Raw genomic sequence first — 12255 nt, 5'->3', positions numbered from 1 at the left:
AGTCTGTGGTCAACATGACGTTTCAACAGCTAAAGGAAGTTTACACCCACCACAAAATAGAAGCAGAAGAAAGAGTATATATTAATGATTTCACAGAGACACAGATGCCTGTGCGTACGCACACACATACACACACACACACACACACCCTCTCTGTTATAGATTGGCCTATACCAGGTAGAGCAATTTAGCTCTAATGGGAAGATGTCAATCTGTGACTACATGTCTCATAACGAAAAATCTCCCGGTGTCTCGCGGGGGTCCTGGGAAACTCACATCAGGGGCACAGACTTGGCCCACTAGGGGACTCGAACCAGCTCACCAGATGTCTAATTCATGTCCACTGTCAGCTACTCAAATGTCACCGACGGCACTTTTCTCTCCGCAGCCACTGTTTTCAGGACAGAGATTACGCGTTGATGTCACTGTGCTCCTGGGTCAATGTGGTGGTGGGTAGGATGACTGCCATAGACCGAGCAGCCAAGCACGTGGTGCTTTCCCATGAGGAAATTGTGCTCTACGACCATCTCATCCTTTGTACTGGGCAGCAGTACCAGGTGAGGTCGTACACGGAGATCTCTGGGGGTTTACCACGACACGTGTCCTTGGGGTTAGGAGCAAACCTTCCCACGGGGACAGCTGCCATTCTCTCCATCAAAGTGCCCACATGGCCTGTGCATGCGACCAGGATTGCGTCCGCAACCCCTCCCAGAAATCCATTCCAAGAAAAACATTCTGCTCAAGGGTAAAAAAAAAAAAAAAAAAAATCACAGCAAGTTGGAGATATGTCATTCTTGAAGCTGTTGTCCAAAAGTCTAACACTTCCTGCTCACCAGAGCAGAATCCAGACGCAACCCGGCATGCGTTTGTGGTGAATTAATTTATGCCTCAAGAGGCTAACATTTGGCGGTGGTGACGGGCTCATGCGAAAGTATTTCAAACATGCGCACCTTCTGTCAACCCTTATTTTATTTTGTCTCTCAGTTATAAAACTAGGAAATGTGACTGATTGATTACCCAGTGACCATGCTTTCCATTTGGATTAAATTCCCGAACCACATTTGAGGCGCGCGTTACTGGAGACAACGGAAGCTGTTCGATGTCTTAGGGAAGCAAATTTTAATATTCTCACGTTGTACCATACATCAGCAGTTCATGTGGTCCACAAAAATAGGGGCATTTCTTTAATGAAAGGAGATTGACTTTTTAACTCCAAGATGGGGTCTTTTAATTACATTTTTCTCCTGGGAACCTGGATGGGCCTTCCCGTGCTGGGTTTGTTTCTCACAAGTACGGAGCAATCCGCTCCCAGCCCAGGCACTGCCGTGCTTTATCAAAGGTCCTGGGTGAGGCCATTTTGTGAATGGCCGTGGATTTGACAAGGGGAGGCGTGTGCAGGTTTTCTTCACAGAGCCCGGCTAGGAAGTGGCAGACACGTGGTGGGGGGCACAGGCTCCTGAGCAGCTCCCAGCATCACGTTCCTCATGTTCTGAGCCTTGGCTGCACACTGACATCAGCTGGGACACTTGAAATATACCCATGCCTAGGTCCCAGCCCCCAGAGGCTCTGTTTTAATTATTCAGGGGTGGAGCTCAGTGATCAGTATTTAAAAACAATAACAACAATAACAACAAACAAAAACAAAAAACAAACAAAAACAACAACAACAACAAAAACCTCCCAGATGATTCTAAGCTAAGGCTAAGAACCAGGACTTGAATTTTCTTGACCTAGAATCTCTCCTCTGTACCTTAGAGTGGCACTTCTCATACTGTAATACACCCACACAGCCCCATTTTGTTAAAAGGCAGATTCTGAGCAGGAGCCGGGGAGTGGCTGATATCCTGCTGTTATCAGGCCAGGTGAAGCCAGCCCTGCTCCTGAGTGGGCCGGGCCGAGTATGGCTCCGCCTCTGAGTGATTGCTTTTCTTTCCCCTCCTCCTCCTCCTTCCAGGACTACCACCACCACTACTGCTGCTGCTAAAGAAATCCAGTTTTCACAGTGTAGGGAAGGTTTTTGGTTTTGTTTTTTTTTCTGGTTAAAGGATAAACACAAACTGGAGGACAACCTTATTCTGATAGTTAAGTATTCCTCTTTGTAAACATTAAACCAGAGGAAAACACCATACACCCCGTAAGCTTGTCCCCCCCCCCATCCCCCACCCCCACCCCACTGAGTTCCAGCTGCTGCCTGGGACTGTGGACTTTGGAAAATGTGAGTGGAAGACCCGGCCAGCTGTCCAGAGACTCGGGCATCTGCCCATGTGTGTCCAGCTGCCCCTGCAGCTTTAGTCTGTGGCACGTTAAGCTCTTGCCCTTTTTACAACGGGAAAAATGAAATGAAGAAGTGATAAAGGGAGTTCCAATTTAATTTTTCCAGAAGGACATAAAAATTAAAGGTACATAGAGTGATACAAAAAAGGCTGCTGAATTCACTGGGGAGGGCTTCGAGTTCTGATTTATTTTCCTATTTCCTTCTCTTCAGCTCTCTCATGGTTTTGTCCCAGTTTTGTGACTTGGGGAAAAAAAATTAACGATGAAAATAAAGCTTAAATCCAAAGCAAGAAAACAACCTGTTATAAAATATCATTACAAACTTTAACTCTAATTAGAACTTTAAATGGCATGAGTCATTCTAAAATATTACATAGTATTTTTGATATCCAATTACATATCATTTAATTTTTTAATCTGAAAATCCATGCACAAAGTAAAAGATTAAATTGGGCTATGGGACTGCATGTGAGGTGGGCTGGTCTCTGCCTTCCAAGCCCTCCCTCTAGGGGCAACCACTTGGAGGCATTTCTATTGTTGGTTCCTCAGTGGTTACCCCTCAGAACTCCAAATGATGTGTTTATGGAAGTTTTATCCTTGATCTTTCAACTCCTGACAATATCTATGGCCTTTCCATTTTGGAAGATGAAGCTTTATCTACCTCCTATTCAGTACCCTCTAACTCCCCTCCCCACCCTGCCTATTGATTAGGTTGTTTTTTTGGTGGGCTCATGCCTGTGCTCATGCACAAAACTCAGGGATAGCTTACAACCGAGGTCCTGGGCTGCCCTCCATGGCATGTGGAGAGTCATAGAGAGACAGAGAGATGCCTCCCCATGCCTGGTTTTGGGTCTTCTCAACAAGAGGAAAAGTAAAAAATGTGTTAACTCACAAGGCCTCTTAAAGGGGTGATGCTCCCTAGAAGCCAGCAGGTGGGGCAAGAACACCCCACCAGGCAAGAGAGCGAATTGGGATGCTCCTTCTATTGAGGTGATGTGGGTCAGCAATAGGACATGATCTCCACAGAAGCTAATTCCGTCTTTGGTGGGATAAATAAGAGCAGGACATCGAGAACGGTGCAGCCGCAGCTGAGAGCTTGCAACAAAGAGCCAAAAAGAGAGTTGTGTACACCACTTTGTCTCTTCCCATGTAAGACCTGAGAGGCACTCCCCAATGTCTAGAACAGCACTTACTATGAAAAGAGCTCCCTGGGTCTGGGATGATTAAAGGGGGAAAATAACATCCCAAGAGATGGGGTCTACATTTCCTCCCCTTGAATCTGGGCAGGCTTGTGACTGTCTCAACGGATAAGAGTACAAAGGAAGTGATGTGGTGTGACTTCTGAGGTTGGGTCAAAGGGCCGCGCAAGGTCTCCTTATTTGTGACAGCAGTGGCTCCTGGAGCCCTGAGAGGTCACGGAAGAAGTCCAGCTGCCTACCCTGTGATGGCCATGTTGGACATGCCATGCGTGGGTTCTCCCGCTGACAGTTCTAGCTGAGTCCAGCCTTCCAGCTATCACTGACAAAGCAACAGACCATGTGCATGAAGCCATCTTTGACCCCCCACCAGCTGAATATTACCAAGTGACTTCTGTTGTTAACAGATAGAATGAAGGAATTGCCCAGCCAAACCCTACCCACATCTCTGGACCACAAAATCATGGAAAGTAATAAAATAGTGGTTTTAAGCCACTCTTTTGGTTTGAGTTTGTTGTGTAGCAAGAGACACCTGGAACCAAAGGGTACCATGGAATGAAGGAAAGAGAACCACGTTTGGAAAAAATCAGAGAAAGAACACACGCTTGACAAATTCCAAAATGTGTGATTCACACACATATATGCACACACACACACACACTACAGGAACCATTCATTTCCTCTGAAATGGGAGCTGAAGCCATCTGAAGATCAGAAGTTGAGCTGACAAGGCCGTGGAATTCTTAGATGAAAAGGAAGATGGGTAAGAAAGGATTGAAATTAAATCCCTGTCAAGAGACAGGACTGCTGCTGTCTAGTGTGGAGGCTGAAGACAAAGCATAAAGTTCCCCTGGAGGGCTGAGTCAGAGGGCAAAGGGCAAAGGATACCTTTGGCATAAGAAATGAGAAGGTGTCTCTTGTAGATCATTGTTTTACCCAAAGAAGACACCCTCACAAATAGAATAAAGATAGTAAAGATATGCTAGAAGAAAATTTTCCTTACTTAAACACCATATCCAGGCATATATTCCGGGTAAAATCAAAGACAAAATTTCTCAGCCAGTTATATTTTGGTGTTATATTCTGATGGAATGCTGGTTCTGTGGGAATGGTAGGGGGGAAATGAACAAATTTCAGGAGAAAAATAACAGATTACCAACCCTCCCCCACAAATAGAACAAAAAGAAGATAGGCACCCAAAACTTACCTTTCCGGGAGGAAATGGCACAAGAACATGAACTTAGCCTCATAGAATTTTTAAGAAACTGTAGTGATTCAATAACTATATGCCCACCTAAGTCTCTCCTATTTGAACACAGTAAAAATCTCTTATTCTGTGTATAATCATTCTCAAAAGAATGATCTTCCTCATTCTTTCACGTGTACTCCCAATAAGCAAGGCAGAAAGGAAAATATAGGACTTCACAATTGTTTAAAAAGATAAGTGACAAGGGGTGCCTGGGTGGCTCAGTGGGTTAGGGCCTCTGCCTTCGGCTCTGGTCAAGATCTCGGGGTCCTGAGATGGAGCCCTGTGTCGGGCTCTCTGCTCGGCGGGGAGCCTGCTTCCCTTCCTCCCTCTCTCTCTGCCTGCCTCTCTGCCTACTTCTGATCTGTGTCAGATAGATAAGATCATATATATATGTGTGTGTGTGTGTGTGTGTGTATTTAAAAATATATATATATATGACAAGAACCAAACAATTAAAAAGTCTGTAAGTCTGCTGGTAAGTCTGAGACTAAATGCAAAATTAGTAATAACAAATCTTAATCTAAATCTAATCCAGACCAAGTTGTTTGAAAATAGGAAGAGAAGTGGCCAGGGACAAGTAAGAATTGCCTTAGAGGAAACCCAAAGGTAATATTTGGGTCTTGACTCTTACATATAGGAGGAATAAGATCAAATGAATGCTTTTGAATAGCGTGAGTATATTCCCCTTCCAAACCTCGAAGGAGATAAGACAGGAGAAAACACACAGGGAGGAAAACAAAGAAACAGCCACAGTACTTTCAACAAGTATAAACCAGAATGGCATTAGGAAAAAACAATTGCAATGGTGAATGCTGTGGTTTTATACTTTGCTGTTACAACAGCAAGCCTCTGTTTCTGTACCAAATTCAAAGTACAAGACAAATACCAAAAAGAAATGACACCCAAAGTTTCAAAATGAAGTGATAGTTAAGATAGGTAAGAGCCAAAAAAAAAAAGATAGGTAAGAGCCATCTGAATTAGTATTAGTAAATTAGTATCCAACAAAGCAAAATTAACTGGAGAAAGAAAAGCACTAATGTTGACAAAGGGTATAGTTTGTGACAACAATATAGATGTGATGAGCTCATTACAAGTTGAACATGATCGTGCCAAAGAATATGTCACAAAAACAGAGGTGCCTGGAGTATGTGCTCTTGCAGTCACATTGAAGATGGGAAAAGTCAAGCTAACGTACATCTGGAGACTCTGGTGTTTAGCCACGGGGGTGAAGATTCAGGATGGCTGTCCTCAAATACTTGAAGGATGTGTACAATACAGAAAACAGCTCAGACTTGTGTGTCATGGACCTGGGAAGACAATGGAAGACAGACCACCAGAAGCAATGAGAATACAGTGCTTATTCATCCTACGAAACACCTTCCTATGGGTCAGGGTCTTGGGCACCTGGGTGGCTCAGTCGGTTAAGCGACTGCCTTCAGCTCAGGTCATGATCTCAGGGTTCTGGCATCAAGTCCCTCATCAGGGTCCCAGCTCAGCAGAGAGCCTGCTTCTCCCTCTCTCTCTCTGCCACTCCCCTCACTGTGCACTCTCCCTCTCTCTCTCAAAAGAATAAAATCTTTAAAAAAGAAAAAAAAGAAAAAGAAAAAAAAGAAATCAGGGTCTCCTCCATGGGGGAATGTCCTGCCCAAGAGACAGCGAGTGAGGCATGCCAGGACCCTCAAAAGGTCATAGGAACACCCAAGAGACGTTGAGGGACGCCACACATGTTAGTTGATGCAGTTCTCTGCATCAATTGAGTAAATTGAGTAAATCTCAAAAGGTAAGATTCATCCCCATTTTATGAATGAGGGAGCCAAAGGGCAGTGATGCGGAAGTGATTTGTCTAAGGTCAGAGGACATCAAGTGACAGACTGGGATTTAAAGGCAGGCTCCAGACTGTGAGTTCTTTGCCATTGCCCCCGTCTCTCCTCTCTCCCACTTTCTCTGTCTCTTTCCTTTCCCTTCCCCGCCCTCCCCTCTCTCACAGATGTTATCCAGGTGGTTTTTAAAAGTCTTCACAACACAGAAATTCTGGAACATCTTTCTCCCTTCCCTCCCTCCCTCCTTTCCTTCCTGCCTTCCTTCCTTTCTTCCTCTCATTAAAAATACCTGGACAGGGGCGCCTGGGTGGCTCAGTGGGTTAAAGCCTCTGCCTTCGGCTCAGGTCATGGTCTCAGGGTCCTGGGATCGACCTCTCTGCTCAGCGGGGAGCCTGCTTCCTCCTCTCTCTCTCTCTTTCTGCCTCTCTGACTACTTGTGATCTGTCTGTCAAATAAGTAAATAAAAGTCTTTTTTTTTAAAAAAATATCTGGACATGGGCGCCTGGGTGGCTCAGTGGGTTAAGCCGCTGCCTTCGGCTCAGGTCATGATCTCAGGGTCCTGGGATCGAGTCCCGCATCGGGCTCTCTGCTGAGCAGAGAGCCTGCTTCCCTCTCTCTCTCTCTCTGCCTGCCTCTCCATCTACTTGTGATTTCTCTCTGTCAAATAAATAAATAAAATCTTTAAAAAAAAAAAAAAAAAAAAAAAAAAAATATCTGGACAAAAGCAGCCTAGGTCTGGGAAGGTGGCTCCTTGATGTCATCAGAAACTCAGGCCCTTCTGTCTTTTCTCTTCCATCTTCATGTGGCTTCTATACTCAGCATCTTGAGGAGGCTGCTGTGGCTCCAGCCATCCATTAATAAGAAGCAGGAAGGACAAAGGACTAGAGCAAAATGACTTTTCCCATTGCCCCATACAAGGATTCCTGCTTATGAATCTCCTGACCACCTCTTAGGTCACTAGTTAGGAAATACAGTTTTTCAACTGGGTGTATTTAACAGGAATCTGTTACTATTTCTAAAAAAAAAAGAGGGGGGTTCCTGGATGGCTCAGTCAGTTAAACATCTGCCTTTGGCTCAGGTCATGATCTCAGGGTCCTGGGATCCAGCCCCACATCAGGGTCTCTGCTCAACGGGGAACCTGCTTCCCCATCTCTCTCTCTACCTGTCTCTCTGCCTGCTTGTGATCTCCCTGTCAAAATAATAAATAAAATCTTTAAAAACAAACAAACAAAAAGAGAATATTGAGGAGGCCACCAGCAGTCACTGACACAATAAGTTATTCACTTGCTAAGGGAAATGGCGTGGTCAAGGGTTTCCCATCAGTCAGGGATGCTGGGATGTTCAATTTCCAGTCATCTGATGGAATGGTCGAGAATTCATCCACTACTCACCAATCACTAGCGGCAATTTAGTTAATGGCAGAATGCTCTCTAGTTTGGATGGTGAAATACACTCATGCTCTCCTATTAAACCTTATTCTCCCCCTTACTTTGAGGATATAATGTGATTTTTCTTTCATAGACCTTTTTATCACTTTTTGAATTCTGCTCAGTTCTGTGCGGACAAATTAATTGGCCTTGGGATTTACAATCCTAGCTTCAGTTTTGCCGAGTGTGTGAAAATCCTGTTGTATAAATATGAAAAATACTTTCATTAATTTTCCTTTAATTTCTCTAATTCTTTAATTTAGAATTGTGTAAAAACAATCCCACACATTCCAGTGCACACAAGAACTATACAGGTTATCAGAATGCAATGACATTTTAGGATCACAGTAGGTAAGCTGATTTTCATTTTAGACTTTATTCTTTGCCCCTCCCCTTCCTTGTTTTTGTTTTTATCTAAACACTTGTTATTTGGAATAATAACTCATTGAACATTTTATAAATTGAATAGCTCTCAATTTGTTCTTTAGCCCTGCCATTTTCTGCCAAGGACTTTACCTAATTAATTAAAGCATGCCCTACTAAATGGGTATAATAACATTTTCTTTTATACTCCAGTGCTCATTGGAGTTCTGGTGAGGTTTTGAACCTCCAAAGCACAGCATTCAGTATTTAAAGTCATTCACCACTGATGGGAGTGGTGGGAGTGATGAGGGGACAGAGATGGTGGTAGCCATCGTGTAAAGATGGAGTTTGCCAAGGAAATGACAATTACCTGATGATCACAGGGTCCTCACACCCCTTCCTCTCAGGTGCCAGGACATTCCATACACCAAGCTTGGGAGATGAGGTATTTGAAACCCCACCTATCTCCTTGGATTCTGTTCCCTCACTGACTATCTCAGATGTGTTTGGTCACTTTGAAGACCTGGAAAACCCCTCCCCTTCTCAGGATGGCAGCTTCTCAGCCCAGTATGGGGTCTAGACATTGGATATGCCTGTAGCCATGACCCATGGCTTGATGGAGCAAGGTTGGAGGCTCCTGACTGGGGGCTTGACCATGGACTTGGACCACTCTTTAGGAGCTCAGTAGAAGTGCAGCCCACCTGTTACAATAGATGTATCAATGACAGACGCGCCTCTGGTGCGATGGGGCATAGCCAGTTGACCACCATTTATCAGTTGAACCAAGTTCTCAACTCAGTTTGAGCTTAGGTGGCATTCTGCCACCTGCCAAGTCACCCACAAATCGTCTTTCAGCCACCACTTCACCTACTAGTTCACTTTACGAGGTTGGTGTTGAGGATTTCCAGAGGCAACCAGCCAGAAGACAGTTGTGAAATCAGGAAAAAAGCAGAAGGTCCCAAAGATGAGAAAAAAGAAAGATCCTAATGAGCCTCAGAAGCCAGATTCAGCATCTGCTTTAGTCTTCCATGATACACAGGCTGCCATCAAGGGACAGAATCCCAGTGCCACTTTTGGGGAGGTTTCAAAAATTGTGGCCGCCATGTGGGATAGTCTTAGTGAGGAGCAAAATCAGGTGTGTAAGAGAAAAACCAAAGCTGCCAAGAAAGAGCATCTGAAGGTTCTGACTGCACATAAAGACACTCAAGAGTGTCAGGCCACTGTGGGAACAGGAGAATTGGACCCATTGCTGCTGTCACAGACTCCTCCACCTCTTGTGGCTACTGTTGACCCAACGTCTCCAGCACCAGCCTCAACAGAGCCCCTTGCCCTGTCCCCTCCCATTGTTAACTCCACTCTTTCCTCCTATGTGGCAAACCAAGCATCTTCTGGGGCTGGGGCTTAGCTCCATGTCACCATGTTGGTTATTACCAAACAGCTGTTGCCCTCTTCTATGACTATATCTCAAGGAGGGATGGTTTCCATTATCCCAACCACAGTGGTGACCTCCCAGGGGATCCATCCAGGCCAAACCAGTGCAGCCACTCTCCAGCCCAGTCAACAAGGCCAAATTATCACTTGCTCAGTATTGCAGCAGCAGCAGCAGCTTCCACACTGACAACACCCCCTGCTCTCCATGGCAACACATACCTCAGCCCCTTACTTAGCAGCAAGTGACCATCCCCAGTAGGCTCCCCCACCTCAGGCCATGCCACAAACTCCACCTCAGAAAGTTCGAATCGATTTATGGCAACAGCCACCTCCTTTGCAGATCAAGGTTGTGTCTCCTGAGAATACAGACACCCTCAGTCCCACCAGTTGTGGAAAGTAGTCCTGAGCGGCCTGTGAACAACAGCCCTGAGGTCCATACTGAGACAGTCTGTGAGATGAGCACAGATGTGGTTCCTGATGTTGAGTCTCCTTCTCAGACGGATGTTGAATTGCTGAGTGGGTCTCCTGTGACGCTGTCACCCCAGCCTCGATGTGTGTGTCTGGTCATGAGAAGCCTCTCATTGTGAGGAAGGACTGGGACAGTGAGTACTGCATTAATGAATGTGTGATGAAGAGCTGTAGGGATGTCTTTGTGGTCTGGGTGGCTTCCAGAAATTCCAACACAAGTGTCTGTGAAGGCGTCCTTCCTGTTCTCCCAGCCAGGGAAGACTTAGCTGCTGGGAACATGTCTCAGAGCCTCTTTTTAAAACACAAGCTGGGCTTCTGGTAGTGCCTGATTTCCACCCATCATGGTTCTTCGTGCTTCTTTCCTTTTCTGTCTCTTCAGCAGGGGCCATACTGTGGAGCAAGGCCATTGAGTTTGCTGTAATCTGGAATTGTTTTTTACTTTGAAGGACAAGCAGATATACCAGTGATAGTAACAGAGGGAAGTATGAAGGCAGTATGAACAAGCTGAACATAGGGGTGGTGCTATTAGGGGTTTTTTTGAGGAAAGTCAGGATAATTGTCATAGGACATGCCGAAACAATTATTAAAATGATGGTAGATACTCAAAAAAATCAAGTCAAATCATTTACCTGAGCATTATGTGGACTGCTTTATAATACCTGTGAATATAAAAATACCAAAATTTAGTGTGATTTTGCTAAACAAATAATATTGCTAATAAGAAAATTTTACCTCCACAATTATTGTTGTGGTAAATGACCACTAATTCCCAAATTGTTCCTTTTTACTACATATAATTTTACTGCAGGCTCTTTATAGAGAAAGGACATCTAGGTTTTAAAATTGATTATTTTTAAGCTATTTCATCAGCTTGAAAATGAATTAAGTGCATCACATTAATCTACAGGGCTTACCATTTATATTGAGGAAGGACATAACCAAAAAGTTTCCTAGATGTACTCTGAGACTTAGTGAAGCCCCATTTCTTCAAGCACAGCCGGCATTCCCATCTACCCCATATAAAATGTATTTTCTGCACTGGTCAAGGGAACAAGAATCTCCTCTGCACCCACAGTAGTCTCTACTGCAAGTGAACTTTTTGCCCATCATCGCTATAAACTGATCCCTGCCTCACAGCTGATGGGCCTCACACCATGATTTCACAAGGCAGCCGGTGCAAGCCTTCTAACAGAGACCTTACATGGCCTTTATGTCTTGCTTGTGGTGCTGGCCTCATTATCTTCCACTTAATCTTTCCTGGTCACCAAATAAAAAATCAGAGGGATTAGGTACTAGCCCACTGGGAATACTCATGCCACTGTGCTATTTTACTTGGCTGTCATGGTAGCATTTGTTTGAATCTAATTTGAGCCAAAATAATGAAAAGCTTGAGTCCACATTTAAAAAAAGAAAAGTACCTGGTATTTCCTGAGAAATCAGATCTGGCCACACTGAACCCATACTCTACCCTGGCACCAACTGTACAGAGCTGAGTTGTGACCAGACTCTGGCCAGGGCATGGAGCCTTCGAGTTTGCCACAGTATCCTTGACACTGAAGACAAGTGTTAGCCTTTATTATGTTTTTACTGTTGCTTTCCCTTACTAGAGGAAAGTGTCTGCTTCCACTCATGTCTGTGTCAAAAGGGAGAGAACAGAAGTTATGCTGGGAGGGTTGTGTGTGGAAACAGAAACAGAGAGGAGAGGGAGGGAGGGAAGAAGGAAGAAAGACAGAGGGAGAGGGAGAATATTTCTCTGACAAAGTGAAGAATATTTCTATAGTTTCTGTAAGTAAATAATAGTCTACTTCCCTCCTTTTCTTTTCTGACTCACCCCTCTGTGCAGTTGGATTTCAGCCCCTAGTATATTGCTTTTGTGCAGATTAGTTTTTACCAAAAATGGCTATGTCAAATCCGATTCCATGTGCCCTTCCATGGCCTTGCCACTCCTGCATGAAGATGGAGTCTAGGTTCCCTCTCCCTGATCTTGGCCAGGCTTTGATGATGATCTCCATGAATAGAACAGGGTA

General features: G+C 44.6%; 1 protein-coding gene across 1 annotated transcript in view; it reads left to right on the top strand.

Annotated features, from left to right (window-relative positions):
• CFAP61 (cilia and flagella associated protein 61) overlaps positions 1-12255 on the top strand; it is a 281559-nt gene that overhangs the window by 180599 nt on the left and 88705 nt on the right. The window contains exon 20 of the mRNA XM_059406453.1: positions 389-557. Coding sequence (XP_059262436.1) covers positions 389-557 — 169 coding nt within the window. The remainder of the gene's footprint in view (positions 1-388; positions 558-12255) is intronic.

Source organism: Mustela nigripes, chromosome 7 (assembly GCF_022355385.1).
Source record: "Mustela nigripes isolate SB6536 chromosome 7, MUSNIG.SB6536, whole genome shotgun sequence".
In the NCBI taxonomy this organism is placed as follows: Eukaryota; Metazoa; Chordata; class Mammalia; order Carnivora; family Mustelidae; genus Mustela; species Mustela nigripes.
Note: the sequence above shows the minus strand (reverse complement) of the source record. Positions and strands in the feature narration are given on the sequence as shown.